At 36.1% G+C, this 23,898-nt stretch overlaps 1 protein-coding gene across 4 annotated transcripts in view; it reads left to right on the top strand.

The window, feature by feature from the left end:
* Positions 1 to 250: 250 nt before the first annotated feature.
* The window catches only part of LOC306878969 (tetraspanin-5-like), a 25,589-nt gene continuing 1,941 nt past the window's right edge, over positions 251 to 23,898 (top strand). Inside the window, exons 1-9 of one of the 4 annotated variants that reach the window (XM_079431608.1) lie at positions 251 to 597; positions 11,871 to 11,921; positions 12,099 to 12,245; positions 13,131 to 13,301; positions 15,283 to 15,408; positions 18,379 to 18,426; positions 19,523 to 19,639; positions 19,715 to 19,776; positions 23,259 to 23,301. In XM_079431608.1, the coding sequence (XP_079287734.1) occupies positions 514 to 597; positions 11,871 to 11,921; positions 12,099 to 12,245; positions 13,131 to 13,301; positions 15,283 to 15,408; positions 18,379 to 18,426; positions 19,523 to 19,639; positions 19,715 to 19,776; positions 23,259 to 23,271 (819 nt within the window). In that variant the 5' untranslated portion in view covers positions 251 to 513 and the 3' untranslated portion in view covers positions 23,272 to 23,301. Of the gene's footprint in view, positions 598 to 10,351; positions 10,580 to 11,545; positions 11,650 to 11,870; positions 11,922 to 12,098; positions 12,246 to 13,130; positions 13,302 to 15,282; positions 15,409 to 18,378; positions 18,427 to 19,522; positions 19,640 to 19,714; positions 19,777 to 21,185; positions 21,376 to 23,258; positions 23,302 to 23,898 lie in introns of those variants that run through there. The other 3 variants (XM_079431611.1, XM_079431609.1, XM_079431610.1) reach the window with 3 other exon arrangements.

Below are 23,898 nucleotides of genomic sequence, written 5' to 3'. Positions count from 1 at the left end.
GTTCCCCTATGTGTGAAAACGGCACTGATCTTCGTCTCTCCCGCTTTCAGGCAGCAATTTTTAAAATGCAGTTTACAAAAAGCGATCGTTCTAAGCATTCACTTTGTTACAGAATTAACTGCGCATCAAATAACAGCCTAAAAACTGAGCAATGTTGCATGTGCACGCAGTCTAGCGAAAACTACTTAAGCGCGTGCTCGTGAGTGGAGGCGTGTCCTAGTGGGGGAGGGTTTAGGCGCGGCAGCTGATTGGCTACTAGCGCTGTCAATCAAAAGCAGCCATGTCAAGTATAAAAAGAGCGACGTGAACTAATTGCGGAGAAGAAGGGGCTTTATTTCGACATACACTGTGTTAAAGTCAGCGGATCTGTTTATAAATGACAGTTAGACTTAGTTGGTCAGCGTTATGTTTCTTTTATGCGGATAGTAAGATTACTGGGACAGTTTGACATCGATGTCCTAAGAACGGAGTAATAAACTGAACCTGCTTCGTGTTTTGGAGAAAACGAGCCAAATGATGTCAGGAATGCATTACAATGGTCAAGAAGTCAGCTGCTGCATCAAATATTTCATTTTTGGATTTAACATAATATTTTGGGTAAGAGCTTGTGTTTGTAGCACATATAATGCATCAGTGTTTGTTTATGTCAATGCATGTGATATTATTTCGCTCAGATCCTTTGTTCTGTTTGTTTGAAACGCCAGAAGCCGGTATATACTGTACAAGACAGCCAGAATTTGTCGATTAAATCGATTATTCTATGTTGAACGTGTAGCAGACGCCTGTATTTGTGTTAATATAAACTCATTTCATTGCGATATTATAACTGTTTGTCTCAGATGTTCAGGACAGCAGCCGAGTCAAGTGCGCACTACAGATAATCGGCTTTCTCTCTGTGAAGCAATGCATCGACCTTACTGTACACCTTACACCAACACCTTACTGTACACCTTACTGTACACCTTACACCGACACCTTACTGTACACCTTACACCAACACCTTACTGTACACCTTACTATACACCTTACACCAACACCTTACTGTACACCTTACACCAACACCTTACTGTACACCTTACACCAACACCTTACTGTACACCTTACTATACACCTTACACCAACACCTTACTGTACACCTTACTGTACACCTTACACTACTGTACACCTTACACCAACACCTTACTGTACACCTTACACTACTGTACACCTTACACCAACACCTTACTGTACACCTTACACTACTGTACACCTTACACCAACATCTTACTCTACACCTTACACCGACACCTTACACCAACACCTTACTGTACACCGACACCTTACTGTACTACTGTGCACCTTACACCGACATACTGTACACCTTACACCAACATCTTACTGTACATCTTACACCAACAGCTTACTGTAAACCTTACACTACTGTACACCTTACACCAACACCTTACTGTACACCTTACACCAACACTTTACTGTACACCTTACACTACTGTACACCTTACACCAACACCTTACTCTACACCTTACACCAACACCTTACTGTACTTCTGTACACCTTACACCGACACCTTACTCTACACCTTACACCAACACCTTACTGTACTTCTGTACACCTTACACCGACACCTTACTCTACACCTTACACCAACACCTTACTGTACTTCTGTACACCTTACACCGACACCTTACTCTACACCTTACACCAACACCTTACTGTACTTCTGTACACCTTACACCGACACCTTACTCTACACCTTACACCAACACCTTACTGTACTTCTGTACACCTTACACCGACACCTTACTCTACACCTTACACCAACACCTTACTGTACTTCTGTACACCTTACACCAACACCTTACTGTACTTCTGTACACCTTACACCGACACCTTACTCTACACCAACACCTTACTGTACTTCTGTACACCTTACACCGACACCTTACTCTACACCTTACACCAACACCTTACTGTACTTCTGTACACCTTACACCGACACCTTACTCTACACCTTAACCCGACACATGGATCCTGTGTCCTGGATTGAATATGCTTCAAAAGATAGTTTTGAAAAAAACAATTCATCCCAAAAATTTAGAAAATAATGTCAAGTACAAAGAGTGATGTTGTTATACCTACCCTTTTTATCACAGCGAGGTCTAACATTAATAGATTAGCACTTATCAGTGTTAATGTTGTGCATTAATATAGGCCTAGCTAAAATAAGATTCAGTTTCAGTTCATTTTTTTTCTAAAGTTCAGTTTCAGTTTTCAGATTCAAAATGTTCCCCAATATACCCCATTCCAATTTACCACCTTTAATTTGAAACATTTGAAATAGTAAACATATTAAACAAATTATAAATTTTATTTTACATTTTAAAAACGTTTAAATGTCTATAGTAATTTTAGGGTTGCAGTCTTTTGAGGTTCATCTTGAGCCTCCAGAATTATTTGGCTTTTTAGATTAATACATGCATTTGGTATACCTGTGATTTAATCAAGCGGTTAATAATGACGGTCCAATAATTAAGTGTCATTGCTGTGGTACATTCTTGATTTGTTTAGTTCACATTTACATCAAAGTAAGCACCATAATTTGTGTAATCTAAATTTTGTGGCCAATAAAATGCTACATTGAAAACCAGTTGTTGCAAATTTTATGAAATTTTTGTGGATCCCTTACAAATTATGAGCCAAAGATGAGCAGTGTTGGGGGTAACGCGAGTTACGTAATAATATTACTTTTTTCAAGTAACTAGTAGTAACGCATTACTTTTTAATTTACAATAAAATATCTTACTTAAAATATCCAAAAAGTTACTTTTAAAGTAACGCCAGTTACTTTTTTCCTATTTATTGACTGACATGTGTGAATATGTTGTTACTGTAGTCCTAGACTAAATGTGGATGTGCATTAATTCATCCCACTCGCGAAAAACTGATTTAGTATTCATCAAAATGAATTAAAACCGTAAAATGCAAACTCAGAATATGACGCAAACCTGCAATAATTAAATATGTTAAACAACACAAATGTATCTAATCCCATTTTATTAACCAATGTCTTTGCTGCTGACCTTTAATGATCCAGTTCAACCATACTAATAAGCAAACAGGACTTTAGATAAACTAACAATTGTGCTTCATTGTGTTTTATTGCTGAAGAGTGTTGAACCTTCTTCTGCTGTCTTCTACTCTACAGACGTGAACTTACTCTTCCTTCAGCCTGAGGTTTATTCATTACACTTTTTGGTGTAAAAGGGCTTTTACATTTGCTATAAATAGAACTGCTCATATTTCAATAGTAACGCAAAAGTAACGTAATGCATTACTTTCCATAAAAAGTAGCTAAGTAACGTAATTAGTTACTTTTTTAGGGAGTAACGCAATATTGTAATGCATTACTTTTAAAAGTACTTTATCACAAAATCCCGTTCGTACACCTTCTGTCACCTCCAGAGCCTGGTGGTCTTGTACAATAGTGATTTCACTCATGTAACATTTATAATTGCATGAATTGATGATGTTACAACTCTGCCCATGTTGCAGCACTCCTATACTCTTAAAAATAAAGGTTCTTTATTGGAGTTCCATGAAGAACCTTTAACATCCATGGAACCTTTCCATTGCACAAAAGGTTCTTTATAGTGGAAAAAGATTCTTTAGATGCTTAAATGTTCTTCACACTAAGAATTTTTTTTCTTTTTAAGAACTGTTCTCTTCTTAAGGGAACTAAAAGAGGTTTTTCCCATCACCTAGTTAGTGTTCACTAGTTTTTTTCCCATCACCTAGTTTGAGTGTTCACTAGTTTTTTCCCATCACCTAGTTTGAGTGTTCACTAGTTTTTTCCCATCACCTAGTTTGAGTGTTCACTAGTTTTTTCCCATCACCTAGTTTGAGTGTTCACTAGTTTTTTCCCATCACCTAGTTTGAGTGTTCACTAGTTTTTTCCCATCACCTAGTTTGAGTGTTCACTAGCTTTTTCCCATCACCTAGTTTGAGTGTTCACTAGCTTTTTCCCATCACCTAGTTAGAGTGTTCACTAGTTTTTTCCCATCACCTAGTTTGAGTTCACTAGTTTTTTCCCATCACCTAGTTAGTGTTCACTAGTTTTTTCCCATCACCTAGTTTGAGTGTTCACTAGTTTTTTCCCATCACCTAGTTTGAGTGTTCACTAGTTTTTTCCCATCACCTAGTTTGAGTGTTCACTAGTTTTTTCCCATCACCTAGTTTGAGTGTTCACTAGTTTTTTCCCATCACCTAGTTTGAGTGTTCACTAGTTTTTTCCCATCACCTAGTTTGAGTGTTCACTAGTTTTTTCCCATCACCTAGTTTGAGTGTTCACTAGTTTTTTCCCATCACCTAGTTTGAGTGTTCACTAGCTTTTTCCCATCACCTAGTTTGAGTGTTCACTAGCTTTTTCCCATCACCTAGTTAGAGTGTTCACTAGTTTTTTCCCATCACCTAGTTTGAGTTCACTAGTTTTTTCCCATCACCTAGTTAGTGTTCACTAGTTTTTTCCCATCACCTAGTTTGAGTGTTCACTAGTTTTTTCCCATCACCTAGTTTGAGTGTTCACTAGTTTTTTCCCATCACCTAGTTTGAGTGTTCACTAGTTTTTTCCCATCACCTAGTTTGAGTGTTCACTAGTTTTTTCCCATCACCTAGTTTGAGTGTTCACTAGTTTTTTCCCATCACCTAGTTTGAGTGTTATCTGGGACGCTCATCCTTTCACAGGAGCCCTGTGAGGTTCAGTAATGAGGGCGCTATTATTGAGCGTTCACTGTGCTACTGTACAGAACTCAATGAAATTCATACACTTCGACATTAGCTACTGTACACGTTTACTGCTGTCTCATATTTTCAATCACTTCAAATGGCATTACTGATGAAGAAACTTGTTTAAACTCAATTTAATGTGGTTTCACAACAGAAAAAACTTCGTTACAAAGACAAATATCTTTTAAATAATCAAAAAGGTGATCATTAAACTGATTTTTAATAGATATAATGTGATATGTGTCACCTACTGCCATACGTCCTATAATACACTATTCGAGGTTTGGTTGAACTCATTGATTTCTTAAAAATAACACTGACGCTTCTTAAAGGATGAATTCGTTGCTTTTTCTAGTTGCCATTTCATTAGGTTAGACTGGATGGTAACACAAGTTAGAATGTATTTGTATATTTTACTTCATATTTTGAGGAAGTCTTGCCATGACGTGTGACACTATAACTGGACGCTGAGCTCATAATTTCCTGTTATGATCTCAACCGAGTAATGCTTTTTGTCTTTTTTCACGTTCTTTATTTGTGTTAACATTGGGGGTTTTGTGACATAGCTTGGATACAAAGTATTTTACTGAAAGTAAAATTTTAAAAAGTGCAGTACACAATAGTCTTGTATAGCTGACATCAATGACACCCCTTTAAGGCTCTCAGATAAAGCAGTAAACAAACCTCCCAAATAGATGGATTCATAGATCTATAAATGAAAATGTCTCTTTTGGTGAGAGCAGGTGTATGAGAAGTGTTTTTGTATAAGCATGTTTGCAAATAGCATATATAAGAATAATAGTTGTGCACTAGAAATAAAATCAACTAAAGCAATAGTTTTATTTTGCCTGTGTAACATATAACACCTCAAATATATTGCTCTCGTCTCGGTACACTGTCTGAATGCATTTCCAAATTGAAAGTGAGTCAGGCTCCACTAGCTTGCTCCTTAAGTCAAAGCACTCCTTTGTTTCTGTGACATTTTTCTGGCTTACATACAGAATGAGGTATATGTCATTTCCTTTAAGAGTATTCTGGTCATGATGCCAGATGGTGAACAAGAATATAATATATTTAACTAAAAAGGTTGTGCATTTACATTATGGACTGGCCAAGTGTGTGTGTGTGTGCGTGCGTGCGTGTGTGTGTGTGTGTTATTATTGTTGCTTAATTATTAATGATGTTCTTATGTCAGCGTTGATTTATGTATTTTTATTTTGTTCAGGATTCCTTGATGAAAATTAAAAAAATAGAAATCTTTGGTAACATTATAACTGTTTTTACTCAATTTGATGCATCCTTGCTAAATAAAAGTATCACTTTCTTTCTTTCTTTCTTTCTTTCTTTCTTTCTTTCTTTCTTTCTATTTTTTTAATTAAATCTTACTTATCCCAAACTTTTGAATGGTAGTGTATCACGGTTTCCACTGTTTCAACATTGATAATAATAAGAAGAAATGTTTCTTGAGCAGCAAATCAGCGTATTAGATACTGCTGTCAAACGATTAATCATTATTAATCACATACAAAATAAATGTTTTTGGTTGCATAATATATGTGTGTGTTCTGTGTATATTTATTATACGTATATAAATACACACACATACAGTATATATATATTTTTTTTAATATTTTCATGTCTATATTTATATTAAAATAATTTATATTATAAATAAATATGTAATATATTAACATAACAATTTTCTGAAATATATACATGCATGTGTGTGTATTTATTTATATTATATATATATATATATATATATATATATATATATATATATATATATATATATATATATATATATATACACACAGTAAACACACATTTATTATGTAAACAAAAACTTTTATTTTGGATGCGATTAATCATTTGACAGCACTAATATAATGATTTCTAAAGAATCGTGTGACACTAAAGACTGAATTACTTAAACTCAACGTCGATTCAGTAATAAATTCCATAAAAAATTATTTTATATAAAATAAAGGCAAAACAATGCATGCATGCATTATGATCTACATGTGACCATTGGCCATTCATTGCATACAGTAATCTTATATAATTCTCTATACTGTAAAATGAAGTGCAGCCATTATGCTTAAGCTTTAATGGAGCAGCTGGTTGTTATGAAAATTATCATAATGCATGTTTGCTCTGGGAATATTTGTGAAGCCATTTCATTCTCTTTAGTGTCTTTCCATGTCCTGACTGAATCTGATGCTGATGCATACATTACTTTTCAGCTTAATAAACACATGCAAATAGCCAAGGAATATGCATTTCTCCATGTATTAGTCCACAGAGACATGTGGACTGGGTGTGTGTGCAGCTTTAATATCACAAACAACACCCTGTGATGCTGGAAAAAACAGAGTTTTCCGGTTCGCTCCATTGTGTGCGAAGTTGGAAGGGAATGAATGGAGCCTTTGTGCTCCACAAAACTTCTTTCTGTTTTTGAATTCAAGTCTAAGAAACTAAATTGTCCTTCATTCCTCACTCTCAAGGTCTCCTTCTATTAGCAACCACTTTATAAAAAATCTTTAATGTTTTAAAATTCAAAAAAAAAAACAAGTTGTTGTGAAACAGAAGTAGCGAGAGATCTTTTCTTCCATATTCTGACATGCATCCAAGTGGATTCGAACAAGAAGTAGTGTGGGAACTTGGTTTTGTGCATTGGTTGATTTGGAGATGTGGGTGTTCAAACATATGCAATAAGATCTATAACATGCATTTAGAAAATAGATAGCATGAATATTACTAAAATACTGTCTGTTTATTAGTACTTCTAAATCACATATTAATGTCTTATTCTGCGTGACCATCTCTTAATCTTACCCCATACCTAAACCTAAACTACCTTACTACTTATTAATAAGCAGCAGATTTTTTAAAGGTTGTAAATAATACAAAGATTATTGGAATATGTTTTGCCATTTCTTTGTAAATATTTGTTAAATTTACTAGAAATTTCTGAGTGAAAGTGAAAGTAAATCCCACATCTATTTTTTCCCAGTGTATTAAGTAAATACAGGACTGTACTGTGTCCGAGTTAGAGTAAATTTTTTAGTAAAAGAACTACTGTATGAGAGAGACCCTGTACCCACAATCAGTGTACTGTTGTCTTGCATGATTCATGTACACAAAAACTCTTGTGTGAGGCACAGTGGGCGCTCTGATGATGAAAAGATGGAGCGTTATGAGGGACAGACAGGGCCGTTTAGACTGAAACGACTTGGCAAAATGTAGCTGTGAGTGTTTTCTTGAATAGTGAATGAAAATCTGGTGGTTTCCCCAGTCTGATGGCTTGTGATATACAGTGCAGATGGGTGATCTGACTAAAGGTCTTGACCCCACTAAAACACAGTGGTTATATTTGAAAGCAATAATGTATTTGTGTATTGCACAGCTGACATTCAGGTCCATGTGTCTCCATCCACGTCTAGCTCTTTTTTTATCATTATTATTTTTCTCATAGAGCAAAAATTAAAAATTGCTGAAAATGTACCCATCCGCAGGCCTCTCTAATCATTAGGCCACAACTTTTGTGACTCTGGATCACAAAACCAGTCATAAGGGTCAATTTTTCAAAATCATTAAGCTGAATAAATAAGCTTTCCATTGATGTATGGTTGGTTAGGATTGGAGAAAATTTGGCCGAGATGCAACTATTTGAAAATCTAGAATCTGAGGGTGCAAAAAAATCTAAATACTGAGAAAATTTGTCCAAATGAAGTTCTTAGCAATGCATATTACTGATCAAAAAACCAGTTTTTATATATATTTATGGTAGGAAATTTACAAAATATCTTCATGGAACATGATCTTTACTTAATATCCTAATGATTTTTGGCATAAAAGAAAATTAGATAATTTTGACCCATACAATGTATTTTTGGCTATTGCTACAAATATACCCCAGTGACTTAAGACTGGTTTTGTGGTCCAGGGTCACATTTGTGAGCCTTACAGTTAATATGAACATATTTGTGTGTTTAATGTTTGGCAGAAAGGGAAAAAAACTTAGTATAAGAAGAAATAAGGTACAAATAAGGGCAATGTTCTCCAGTTCTAAAAGGCTAGCAGAATCACAGCCCTATGGACACAATGAGGACATACGTCTCATGGGAAGAACCAGATGTCTGCTCAGATGCCATCGTATAAGATCAGATTGCAGAAACTGTGTCAGAGTGTAACATGAGAAGCTGTTGAAATAAAAACAAGACCTTAAGAGTGATATACGGAGGCTGGCACCCTTTACAGTCAATGGTAATGAGTCATGACCTAATGTTTGGCCAGGCTGAGGGGATCTGAGCTGACGGGAAATGCTTGCCATCTTTTTATCTCTAATGTTCAGTATTGGCTCACTGGGAAGGGAGTTTTGAAATGAAAACATTACTGTTTACTTTGGAGAATAGTAATCTAGGCTTTGTGTCACATGCCCAGACAGCATGATTTTTTCAGTCTTTTCATCATGAACAACAATTAGTTTTTACATTTCAGAGTGTAATATTACACTCTAGGTTGGTCTGAACTTTATTTTTTATACATAATTGTGGGTTAAATAAACATTTAAATGGATAGTTCACACACACACTTTTGTTATTTATTTATTTATTTAGTCATTTAGCAGACGCTTTTATCCAAAGCGACTTACAAATGAGGACATAAGAAGCAATCAAAACCAACAAAAGAGCAACAACGTGCAAGTGCTATTATAAGTCTTGGTTAGCCTAATGCAGTACAGATAATTTATTTTTAATTTTTTAATAAAAAGACATAGATAAAATAAAATTAGAATAGAGAGTGCTAGAGTTAGAGGGTCAAGTACAGATGGAACAGATGAGTTTTTAGCCATTTCTTGAAGATGGGTAAGGATTCGGCTGCTCGGATTGAGTTGGGCAGGTCATTCCACCAGATGGGAACAGTTAATAAAAAAGTCTGTGAAAGGGTTTTTGTGCGTCTTTGGGATGGCACAATGTGTCGTTCACTTGAAGAACGCAAGCTTGTCTGCACATAAGTCTGAATTAATGAATTTAGCTAAAGGGGTGCAGAGCCAGTGGTGGTTCTGTAGGCAAACATTAATGCCTTCATTTTAATGCGAGCAGCTATTGGTAGCCAGTGCAAATTGATGACCAGAGGCGTGACGTGCGTTCTTTTCGGCTCATTAAAGATTAATTTTGCTGCGGAATTTTGGATTAATTGTAGAGGTTTAATAGAATTGGCTGGAAGACCTGCCAAGAGAGCATTGCAATAGTCAAGAGCCTGAACGAGGAGTTGTGTTGCATGTTCCGAGAGAAAGGGCCTGATCTTCTTAATATTGTATAATGCAAATCTGCAGGACCGGGCAGTTTTAGCAATGTGGTCTGAGAAATTCAGCTTATCATCAATCACAGCTCCAAGGTTTCTGGCTGTTTTTGAAGGAGTTATGGTAGATGAGCCTAACTGGAAGGTGAGATTGTGATGAAGCTATGGGTTAGCTGAAACTACAAGCAGTTCTGTCTTAGCTAGGTTGAGTTGAAGGTGATGGTCCTTCATCCAGCAAGAAATGTCTGTTGGACACGCTGAGATGCGAGCAGCTATCGTCGGATCATCAGGATGGAATGAGAGGTAGAGTTGAGTGTCATCAGCATAGCAGTGATATGAAAAGCCATGTTTCTGAATGACAGAACCTAGTGATGCCATGTAGACAGAAAAGAGAAGTGGTCCAAGAACTGAGCCCTGAGGCACCCCGGTAGCTAGATGTTGCGACTTGGATACCGCACCTCTCCAAGATACTTTGAAGGACCTATCAGAGAGGTAAGACTCAAACCACTGGAGTGCGGTTCCTGAGATGCCCTTTCTCAATAGGGTTGACAAGAGGATCTGATGGTTGACCGTATCAAAAGCAGCAGACAGATCCAGCAAGATAAGTAATGAAGACTTGGAAGCCGCTCTTGCAAGTCTTAGGGCTTCAACAACAGAAAGCAAGGCAGTTTCGGTCTAATGTCCACTTCTGAAGCCAGATTGGTTACTGTCCAGGAAGTTGTTCTGTGTGAGAAAGACTTGGTTGAACACAACTCGTTCAAGTGTTTTTGCAATGAAAGGAAGAAGGGAAACCGGTCTATAGTTCCCTAAAAGAGTTGGGTTAAGAGTGGGTTTTTTAAGAAGTGGAGTTATACGAGCCTGTTTAAATGCTGAGGGAAAAATTCCAGTGTGAAGGGATGTGTTACCGATGTGAGTGAGTGCAGGTACAACTGCAGGAGAAATGACTTGAAGGAGATGAGATGGAATAGGATCAAGCGGACAGGTAGTAGGATGACTGGAAAGGATGAGTTTAGAGACCTCTGCCTCAGAGAGTGGAGAGAAGGATGTGAAAGAGTGTATGTTTGCTGGTAAGATGTGTTTGGCAGTTTGTGGTGTGGAAAATTGTACAGTGAGGTTTGTAATTTTATTAATGAAGAATGTGGCTAAGTCGTCAGCTGTTAGAGATGATGAAGCAGGGGGAGGAGGGGGACAAAGGAGGGAGGAAAATGTTTTAAACAGCATGCGAGAGTTAGGCGAATTGTTAATTTTGTCATGATAGTATGTCCTTTTAGCAGTTGAAACATTAGCAGAAAAGTCAGAGGAGTGATCGATATAAATTAAGGTCAGTAGGATTTTGATAACCCTTTCCGCAGCCCTGAGTTTAGAACGATGTTTTTGGAGAACATCAGATAGCCAAGGGGCAGAAGGGGTGGTACGGGCTGGCTTGGAAGATAAGGGCTTGTATCTAAACAAGACGTCAGAGTGGAACAGAAAGTATCAGTTGCACTGTTAGCATCAAGAGCGTTAAGAGAGTTTTATTACAAACAGTTTTGGTTCAGTAGAAGTCAATGGGATGCGAAAGTGTTTGTTTACTAAAATTCTTATTTTTTTGTGTTCCACAAATAAAAAAAATTGAACAAATATGAAATGTGAAATTGTTTTCAATAATGTGCAATGCATGCTGTAACATCTCAAAAACATTCACAACCTTTTAAAACCTCTTAATCTGCTTTGCTTCCTTAAAACAATGTGTTTATCACAATCACCATTGCTAAAGTAATGGCATATCTGTCTTGTTTTATAGTTGCTTGGTGTGGCTTTCCTTGGAATCGGATTGTGGGCATGGAGTGAGAAGGTGAGAAAAAAACAGAATTGAATGCATAATCCAAACAATTTATCATTATTTGATTGTGAAGTTGAGATGTCCCATACTGTATGAGGTGCAGTGGAAAAAAAATGAAACTGAATTTGAAACAAATTCTCATGGCTCTGGGAAGCCGTTCAACTAATTAGAGCTCTGTGTCTTCCTCAGGGAGTTCTGTCTAACATCTCCTCCATCACGGATATGGGTGGATTTGATCCAGTGTGGTTGTTTCTGGTGGTGGGAGGGGTGATGTTCATCCTGGGTTTCGCTGGCTGTATCGGGGCCTTGAGGGAAAACACCTTTCTGCTCAAATTTGTATGTTTTCAAGTTTTGATTCTTATTAGGTGTAGGTGTAGCCGCCTACAAAACAGATTAGGGCTTTTTTTTAACACTTACATGCATGGGTGTTTCCACAGTGCGGGACGAACATCTACCAGAGACTGCATGTACAAAGCATTTTAGGCACAGTTAGAAAATACTCTAATAGAATATATTTGATGTGATATTTGTCACTTTGTAAATGCAACAATTGATTGATTACTTCTGTGATTATATATTATGACAAAACTGGATGTCAAATAACACTGTTCATAACACACCGTACTTATCTAACACCAGTCATTGGTTTACCCATACATGTCTGCTAGAAATAATGTAATAGAACATGGATCAACAAATGCACTTTAAAATGTTTTTCATTTGCAAAAACGATTTTAAAAAATCACAAAACTTATACTTTACAATCTGAGGTCATGAGTGGCATTATTTATATTGATATTTTGAATGTATGCATTTATTATTTAATATTTTGGGACTTAAATTGCAAAGATTATTACAATATTGTAATATTTATTGTAGTATTTTGTATGTATGTATTTGCTTAGACTCACATTGCATAAATTGCAATGCATTTTAGAAACAATAATAAAAAATTAATTTACAATCTTATGTCACTCATTTATTTATTTATTGCCATTTAGTATGTTGTATATATTAATTTGTTTATTTTGACTCTTAAATTAAACTAGTGTCAATGCATTTTGGTAACAATAATTAAAAAATACATTCACTAAAATTACAATCTTTTTCTCAATTTTGATATTTTATTACAGAAAAATAAATAATTCAGTGGATGCGGTATAGAGGTAAAATGAGTGATAATGACTGTAGTAAAGTTTATTTGTCTCTCTCCTCTCCCAGTTTTCTGTGTTTCTGGGGATAATCTTCTTCCTGGAGCTGACCGCCGGTGTCCTGGCCTTTGTCTTTAAAGACTGGATTAAAGATCAGCTCAACTTTTTCATCAACAAAAACATACAAGCCTACAGAGATGACATTGACTTGCAGAACCTCATCGACTTCACTCAGGAATATGTAAGACTGCAGCCTAGAGAGCAGAGAGTGCTCATGTCTCCAATATACAGACAAAAAATACACTAGAAAGTGAAAATGAGGAAAGGTGTAAACAAGATGAAAGGGGAAAAAATGTGTGTGCACAGGAGAAAAAAAAGCTAACTATTAGTTTATCTGAGCCACGTCATTATAGAGGCGATTTCCATAGCAACAGTATGACTTGAAGACTCCTTATTCACTGTCAGCACACAGTGCACTTCCTGAGATCCATGTCAGTTCATGTTTCTTCACTTCTTTGAATAGAAAGATTTCACACTACTCAGAAGTTTGTTTATTTCAAGGCTAAAATGTGCTGATATTTAGACGGTTACTTGGTCATTCTCAGGAAATGGTGCCATTTGGGTCTGAAAGTTGTTGTTTTTCTCATCTGAGAAGGATTTAATTTGAAAAGTACCTATTGAGCTCTAAGAAATCTTATTTTTTCATCTCAGACTTGAAGTATTAAGTCCAAAACCACTATAGACATTGGGAGAAACACTACAAGATGACCCCAATAGAGACACTAGATAGATAGATATAGTGCTTTATTATTCTAATTAAATGTGAGTACATTGAAGTGAATCTGAAATACTGTTACCAATTAAATTAAATCCGTATCAACAAAATTCATCTTTTGCATGTGAGTGAGTCATTGAATCATTCGTTAGACTGATTCAAATCCAAAAACACAGATTCAGTGTTGCATATTGCTCCTGCAGCTTTGTTTGAACTAATTTTGTTGGTGAAATAGAGCAAAAAACAGACAATATTGACAATGCTGACACTAAACTCAACTTAATATTAACTTTATAATGTGTGATATTGCTTTAAAATATCATATGCTGTAAATATAAAAAACAAGGGGCATACAGGGGCTCATTTTATGTCCTCATATCTTGAATTTTATTAATTTTGGTGGCATTTTGCCCCAAGTTCCCATTTGGTTCATTCATTCATGCTGGTTACAGTGTTGCAAAGTACCTGTAATTATTTATCAAAGCTAACTGAAGAACAATATGGAGTAATAGCACTTAGTTTTGGCATGCCTTTTAATAACCTATAATTGAAAACATATTAATATTTGCATTTAAAATGTTGTGAATGTTGCAAGGTTAAAAGTGCATTACTTCAGTCAATATTTTGTGCTTTGTGTCACACAATATTTGTTTAATGTTCAAAAACATTTATGATGTCACTCGCATTAGGGTTCAAACATAGAAGTCATATTCTATGTTTTCATATTTTACAAATTTTTTTCATATATTCATCATATTCTTGTATATTGTGTTTGAAAAAGAATAAAGAAACCCATTAAATGTAACAGTAGGATATACAAATTAATATTCTAGTGAAAAATACATGAAAAACATGCAATTGTCTTGTTAACACTTATATTATGTATTTATTTATTTATTTGCATTACTCAGTTAACAGTGTGACATCTGTCAGTGTAACGAAGTTCAGTTTCCTTTTAATGATACAAGTAGAAGTTCACACTTGGCACACAAATGACGTTGTTTCCTGAGCAAAACCATGCTACAGTCCCACACTGCACTGCAACTGCAGCTTTACTGTGTTTTTTCCAGCTTAATGCTCTGTACTGCAGATCTCTTTCCAGCAGATGCCTTTCCTCAGGACAGATTTAATTAGATATCAGAGTCAGGCAGATGCTGTCATGTTATTTCCTTGCTGACCTTGCATGATAAAGAAGACAGACACAGAAAAGCACTGCATGTCAACATCAAATACTAGTATAATGGGAAAACATGGGGGATCACGGTTGCTTATGCCACATCTGTGACATTGATGTGTATTAAACAGATACAGTCTAATGCATTTAATGCTTCCTATTAGAGTTTTCTAATATTCCAAATTATTGCAATTTAATCTCAGTTTTATGATGAATGTCGGGTTCCAAAACCAAAGAAATATAATTGCATGCACAATGTTTGCCTTTCTTCAGTGGGAATGCTGTGGGGCGTTTGGAGCAGATGACTGGAACCTCAACATCTACTTCAACTGCACAGACAGCAACCTCAGCCGAGAAAAATGTGGCGTGCCCTTCTCCTGTTGCACCAAAGACCCAGCGGTAAGAGATTCATTTTTATGGCAACTGAATGAAAGGTATAGTTCACCCAAACATGTAAATGCACTAAAATATTTACAAGCAATCCAAGATGTAGATGAGTTTGTTTCTTCATCAGATTTGGCGAAATGTAGCATTCACTTGCTCACCAGTGGATACTCTGCAGTGAATGGGTGCCGTCAGAATGAGAGTCCAAACAGCTGATAAAAACATCACAATAATCCACAAGTAATCCACACCACTCCAGTCCATCAATTAACATCTTTTGAAGAGAAAAGCTGCACATTTGTAATAAAAAAATCCATCATTAAGACGGGTAACCTAACCTAAAACGCTTCTGGCTAGAGTCCTCAGTCTATAATATAGCTTTTTCCTGTAAAAAAAAAAAAAAACTGTTGTCTTGTCTGAATCAGAAGAGAAATAGAGTACGCACAGATCAAGCACAAGCACAAGCGTTTACAAGCAAAAACAGTTCTAAACAAAGAAGTGAGAGGACAACAGGAGATAGAGGAAGCGTTATAATGGATTATTGATTTGCATTTTGGCCAAAAGCGATCGTGGATTTGTTTCTTACAAACACAGTTTTTCACTTCACAAGAATTAACTGATGGACTGGAGTGGTGTGGATTACTGTGATGATTTTTTATCAGCTGTTTGGACTCTCATTCTGACGGCACCCATTCACTGCAGAGCATCCATTGGTGAGCAAGTGATATTATATATAAATTAGGGTTGTGCGATATTGACAAAAAATAATGTCTCAATATTTTCTTGGATTTGATCGATAACGATAATTAGACTATAAATAGACAAACATTTTTGGCAAATCCAAGCAATTTATGATAGAAATATGATCTTTTTATAACGTTTATGACTGTTATAGTGCCAGCTGTGGTCCGATCTCCCTGAAACTTTGCATGCTTATTTAGAATCACCTTTCGCATGTGCTCACCGCGTTTCGTAAAGTTTTGAGTTTTCGCTTAGGCTTCATAGGCTTTTGGGTATATTTGGATAGGGCCCTTTTCTAAACGACCCGGTTATAGCTTCCAAAAGGGTAAATTTCAACATGTTTTTGATAATTATTGACCTAGAGAGTTTTTTTTCCAGATTGAGCGAAAAACCTAGGACTAGTTTGCAAAAGTAGGTTTTTCACATCTTCTCTCACATCTAGATTGACAGCAGTGGTTTTAGAGACAAAGTTGTTCGGAACGAGGAGGTCTATGATACGATACAAATATTGCGCTTATGAGCAGAAAACTGCGCAATTTACCGTTTTTTTTTTACTCCCTCAAAAAATGCGGTACCGCCCCCCAGTGGCCGATTTCTTTCAAATTTCTCACAGACCTTTGAGGCCATGAGTCAAACAGGCCCACTGAGTTTAGTTCCGATCAGCCTCTGTTAACCTTGTCTAATAGGTGCTCAAAGTTCATCGGCCAATGGCGGCCAAGTTTTTTTGAGATATGCAAGTTTCCCCTTAGACACTTATGGCACTTTGGACCAAGACCGTGCACAGTGATTTTCATGTTGATAGGACACATGGTTGCCTAGTTATAGCCATTTTTATAGCGCCACCAAGTGGCCAATCTTTGTGTTTTTTCCTGTGACCTCAGATCTAGCTCTTACATAAGTGTTCTGAATTTAGCAAAGATATCTCATTCCGTTCAGGAGTTATAGGCATTTTACTAAAGTGGCCCTGCACCCTTCAAAGGTTTTGGTGTCCCTTTACAACGGTGAGTCGAAAGTTCCACTTTTGTTTTGATAATTATTGATATTCACTCTCCAGAGAATCTTTCTGCGCTGGTTTGGTTTCGATCAGGACGAAAAACCTAGGACTAAAAAAGTAAAAAGTAAGTTTTTCAAAAAAATGCGAAATACCCCCAAATTTTGCCAGCTCACGATCGAATCTGAGAAAAAGTGAGAAAAGGATTCCAACGACATAAGACATTTGAGTCTGCGACTGACAGTTTAGGAGTTATGAGCAATTTTGTACTTTTGATCGCTGTAGCGCCCCCGTCAGGCCGATTGGGGCGAGCATCGATCACATTGTAGGCGGTGAGAGTACCACCATCCCTCAAAGTTTCAAGTCTCTACGACTTACGCTTTGGTCTGCACAATCAGTTTTACGCGGAAATCGCTCGTCCGCGACCATTCTAACAATTACAATAGGGTTTCGGCGCTACGCGCTTGAACCCCTAATAATGCAATTAAGACTTAGTTTGAAAATGTTGCCAGTGAGATACTTGCTGTCTTGCTCCACAAATGTTCAGTTCTTTTCCAAGCACAATCTGTATGCAGCTATCTAAAGCGTGAGGGGGAAAGTGCAAACAATACATGACAAAGAGTGAAACAAAAGGGGAGTATTAAACCGGATTTGGTCTACGTGAACAGAGTAAAAATAACATTTCACAGAAAGTAAACAAGCACCGGGAGCACAACATCTACAGCAAAGAGGACGGAAATTATGGCCTATTATGAGCTATTAACTCATAACAAATAAACATCATTGACAATGACCCTTCTGTGAATGCAGCGATTCATCATTTCAGTGTGAGGGAAACTGCAGATGGTTAGAATAATAAAAGCAGAACTAAATAAAGAGTCATTTAATTACTATAACTTTTCTAAAATAAAGTGTACATGCAGAGTCTATTAATTTATGAAATGTTTAAAATTCAAACTTGTTTAAAAATGTTCAAAACAAGATTTCCAGAAGAGATTTGAAAGAGGAACAACAACTATTCAAGGTGAAATAAGTCATGAAGATTCGAAGGGGTGACAGTCACATCCTGTTACTAGTTTGTAAGGAGGAAGACTTATAAAAATGACGAAGTAACTCCCTCAGAGAGTGCTATTTCCAGTCTAATCTCTTCACTCCACCCACACTGGAATTCTTCACGTTGTCAACATACTTCCTGTCAATTGAAATATTACCATTGTCTTCCATTAATTCCACATCAATTATGTTTTTTGCAGGAGGATGTAATCAACACACAGTGTGGATATGATGTTCGGGAAAAACCGGTGAGTCTTGAGACTTTACACTCCCTCCGTCAGTGTTTCCGCTGTCTTCTGCACTTCACCTCTGTGTGCGTCTGAGAGCCAATATATCAACCGCACAACTCTCAAAGTAAAGGCCCGTTTGACTGACCTGTAAAACAGGGAAGCTGTTATTCATTTCATACACAATGGTAAAATAATGCACATAAATATGCATGCATATAAAAGTTATTTTCATAATTTCTGACATAATTTATGATTTATGAACTTTAATAAATTAATGTTATAATTTAAGAAGTTCATTTAAAAATAGACTAATAAGAATGAATGGAAAATTAATAAAGCAGGAAGATCATGCTAGATATTTGTATAAAATAAGTGATGCTACAAAGTAAAAAAAAAAAAATTAAAGTAAAAATCTTGAGTTTGAATTGAAATTGATGTGATCTCACACAAACACATATTCTGACGGCATAAACTTTGCAGAAGACGAAGTATGACATGCTATACATCAGACATTATTTCAACTTGCAACAACAAAATTGACATCCAAAAATGTGAGCAGCTTTATCATTTAACATTAACCCTGAGATATTTGCACATTTATCATGTACAGTACCAGTCAAAGGTTTGGACACACATACTCATTATTATTAATATTTTCAAAACTGTAATGAATAACACAACTTGTTATTGACACAAATGTACTGTTTGCAAAGTATGGGTAATGCATGGAGACCAAAAGAAAGAAAAAAATCTATCTTACATTTTTTATATATAAAGAAAAATGTAAAGAAATTACTAACACATTGTGATTAATAGTGAAATTCTGAAGTTTAAAAAAAAAACACACACTTAAGTATTTTTCCTCTAAAATATACACCAATAATTTTTATTTACAATTTAAAAAAAAAAAAGTTTTTTACAGTGATATAGCTATATATATATATATATATATATATAAAATGTAAACAAAACATATGCATATTTATTTAGATTAAGGATCTGTAAAATGACATGAGAAATAGCTTAAGTATGTGTGTTCAAACTTTGTCCTCTTTCTACACATGCACAGTAAGAGTTTAAAGCATTGATCCTGGTTTCATGTGTTCATCATTAGGATGCAGAGCAGAAGACATACATTAATGTCAAAGGCTGTGTGCCGCAGTTTGAGAAGTGGCTACAGGACAACCTGACAGTAGTGGCTGGGATCTTCATCGGCATCGCTCTGCTGCAGGTGAGAACACCTTCATCTGCAATCGCTGACTGCTTCTGCTATTTATACTTCATCTTTCTCTCTCTTTTTCCACAGATATTTGGAATATGCCTTGCGCAAAATTTAGTCAGCGATATTGAAGCTGTGAGAGCCAGCTGGTAAGAACACACACATGCAAACTCACAACTCTTTTCCTGCTCCACTTTTGCATACTGCCACAGAAAGCAGCTTTTCTCTTTCGCCCCAGTGCTTTGATGCCTGTACATCTTCTACTTTATTCATAATGCACATTAATGTCTCACTGCTTTAAAACTGTTAATGACTCAGCGTATTTCTGGAGTCTTAAACTCAAAACAACCTTTCCTAGTTTGCCGATTTTGCTTCGAGAAGTGCCACCATGTGGACAAAACAGGAACCAGATGAAGATGATGTTTTATCGAAACTCTCTCAACTATCAGAGTCAGATCACTTAAACAGAAAAATACTGTTAAAATACATCAAATTAAGATTCATTATAATACCGGCCTGCATCATATTTGCTGAATGAATCCAATACTTGTTACTTCCTAATTTGGGTTAGGTGTATTTTGCTCTAGCATGTCACTTTCTCTTTATATAATTGTTTATGTAAAGTTCTTTGACATTAAATATCAGTGAAGTCAGTAAAGAGTATCTGAACTTGTTATTTTAAAACTGAAACTTTTGACATTTGACTTTTGTTATCTTGATAAGTGCATTAAAGCAATAATCCACCCAAAAAAGAAAAATTGCTTAATATTTACTCACCATCAGGCCATCCATGATTAGGATGTGTTTTTTCATCAGTACAGATTTCGAGAAATTTATCATTGCATCACTTGCTCACCAGTGGATCCTCTGCAGTGAATGGGTGCCGTCAGAATGAGAGTCCAAACAGCTGATAAAACATCACAATAATCCACACCACTCCAGTCCATCAGTTAATGTCTTGTGAAGAGAAAAGCTGCATGTTTTGAAACAGATCCATCAAGACATTTTAAGCTTCTATCCATAATATTGCTTTCTTCAGTGAAAAAGTCATCTTTTCTGAATCAGGAGAGAAATATGCACAGATCAAGCACCGTTTACAAGTCAAAACGTTTAAAGTTAAAACGCCTTGATGGATTTGTTTCTTACAAGCACAGCTTTTCACTTTACAAGATGTTAATTGATGGCCTGGAGTGGTGTGGATTACTTGTGTTTTTCATTCTGACGGCACCCATTCACTTTTCCTTTAGGTGATGCACAAATAATTAGAAAAATACCTGATTTTGTGAAAAAAAAATTTTTTCAATTTAGCATCATCAAATTAGGTAATATTAGCCCTTTTTACATTGATTTAGAAAAATATTAGAGCATTTATTTAAGATTCATGGCTGTGTAATCATTTAGTGTTCACTTTAGAGTCATTCTCTCCAAGCTATGTGAATGTGATTTATCTCCTCTCAATACACACACACACCTCTCCACTCACTTTCCTCCGTCCTCTCTGTCACATCCACACCGATTCACCTCACAACTTCACTTCTCCTCCCCATGCCTTCATCAGGGTGCCGCCCCCCTCTTACGTCGCCCGCCGCCCCCCGTCCCACTACAGCAAGAAAGCCTCGGCGTACTCCTGAGGGAGGTTGGCCTGGTGGGTGTGAAACGTGCCTGCTTGTGTTGTGTGTGTTCTCCTAGATCATCAGCGCTCTGCTCTTCCTCCACTGAGGGCTAGTCAATGTTCTCTTAGGGTGTATTCACACGTCTTGTTTGGCTCGATTCAATCGAACTCAAGTTCACTTCCCCCTTTGGTGCAGATCTTTTGGGCGGGCAGTCGCACTCAGGTGCGCACCAAATAACCGAACTGAGACCCAGCTGAAGAGCTGGTCTCGGTCCACTTTCAAACGAACTCTGGCACGGTTTAATGGATGAACCAATGAATGGATGACCTTAAGCACACATGTGGTTTTGTTTACAGTTTCTGGTTCACTTGCAAAAAGGGAAGTGTGAGAGCGAACCGCACCAAACAAACAAAAAAAATCAACATTGTATTTGGTCCGGACCAAAGCTTTCCTGGTGTGAATACACCCTTACATCCTCCTCCATGACAGTAATCATTCATCAGAGGTTCAGGCATTCACTAACATCGAAATCAGTTACACTTTCACTCGTTTAACCATCTTTATATCACACCTGGATGAAATTCTGATTTGTTTATTTCAAAGGTTCAAGCGCAGTTCACCTTTTAGAAAAACGTTTTTAGTGCCCTTGTAAAAAAGAGTCGTTATTAGAAAAATATGCTTTAAAATTAGTGCAAACTGAATGTGATGTTTTCAGACATTTCATTGCATTTTAATTGAAATTAAATGAAAATGTATTCTAGTTTAATTTTATATTAAATGCAGTAAGTTGTCCGTAGCTGACCATCTTTATATGTAAATTAATAATTACTTAAATTTTCTTGGAAATATGGTTAAAGTGTAAAAAAAAACTAAGAAACATTAGTAAGTACTTAAGATTATATTTTACATTATAAGATTGTACATTTTTATATTTTTAGTGTACTTATATGACATCAAATACTAATGTTTTTTACTTTTTAAATTCTGCTCTTCACATAAATTATTATACTCATAATATAATATTTGTAATTAAATATTTTGTATTAAATTACGTGCAAATTCAATTACTACCTTCCTTCCTTGGAGCCAGTGTAGTTTTAGTATATCATTGAGATACTATTACAGTTTTATATATATATATATATATTCAAGTTTGAGTAATGTAGTTGTTTTTGTCATTTTTATTATTTATTTTTATTTCAGTTTTTGTTATTGTAGTACAAGTTACACTAAATGAAAATGAGAAATGTTGCCTTGGCAGCTATATGTTTTTATTTATTTACTTATTTTGGATTGTAAGTTAAAAAACAAAACAAAAATAATTAATAATAATAGTTTTAATTTTGGTTATAACCCTGTTGGGAGCCCACTGTATATTACAAACAAATTACAAATGAAAATGAATAAAAATGTTTAAGTTAAAATAAGATTTCATTCATAAGGTATACTTTTCATCAATTCTGTTCTCTCCAACAAATATGTTCTGTGAAATAGGAAATATACTGCATCATATATTCTAATATGTTTTTAAAGTGAATAATTGAATAAGTATTGCATGGCCTTATTGTAAGACCCTTTCATACATCCTCACAGTTCCAGTCCCACAGAGATCTCCACGATCAATGTCATCTTAACCCCGTCCTTTGCTCCTCAGATTCTCTCTCCCACTTCTAGTCCCCATTTAGCTCCTCGGACTGTGTTCTGCGTGGCATCAAGCCTCATCCCTCATTATAACCTTCATCTGCCAGCTGGCCTTGCTGCAACCCTTCCATGCATCCCACATCAGTCATGTTCTCTCTAGCTGAAAATCAGTCAGTCACACTGTAGATTGCAATGCTGATTTCTCTTATGCAGGGCCCCATTTGTCAAGTTGGCACAAAAAAATAAAAGCTCCACTTTGGTTTTATTGGAAAAGTCAGTGAGTGGAGTAACGCCAACTCTTAATGAGGCCTTACACAATTGGCTTTAAACTTCTGTTTATGACCCATGTCTTCTTTTTATATCTTTGTCTTCTGCAGTTTGTTCACATGAAGTGGCAGCTAGTCTTGCAGACACTCACAGGTAATTCATACACACTTACACTTCCATAACACACAATCCTTAAGTCAGCAAGAAATGAACATGAGTATGATGGAAGTAAATATATTGATATAATATTATAACAGTTCATGCTAACTTTAATACTCTTAAAGGAACAGTTCCCCTAAAAATGCAAACTTGCTAAAGAAATGTACTCGCTCTCAAACCATTCAAGATGTAGATGAGTTTGTTTCTTCATCTGAACAGATTTGGAGAAATGTAGCATTGCATCGCTTGCTCACCAATGGATGCTCTGCAGTGAATGGGTGCCGTCAGAATGAGAGTCCAAACAGCTGATAAAAACATCACAATAATCCACACCACTCCAGTCCATCAATTAATGTCTTGTGAAGTGAAAAGCTGTGTGCTTCTAAGAAACAAGTCCATCATTAAGACATTTTTAACTTCTGGCTAAAATACAAGTCCTCTATAAATAATATTGCTTTCTACAGAGAAAAGGTCTGAATCAGGAGAGAAATATGCACAGATCAAGCACCGTTTACAAGTTTAAAACAAATATGTGGATGGATCTTGATGTGAGAGGACAACAGAAGATGAACTTTTTCACTGCAGGAATTC

This window comes from Barbus barbus, assembly GCF_936440315.1.
Source record: "Barbus barbus genome assembly, chromosome: 2".
NCBI lineage: Eukaryota > Metazoa > Chordata > Actinopteri > Cypriniformes > Cyprinidae > Barbus > Barbus barbus.
This window is presented reverse-complemented; position numbering and strand designations above follow the sequence as displayed.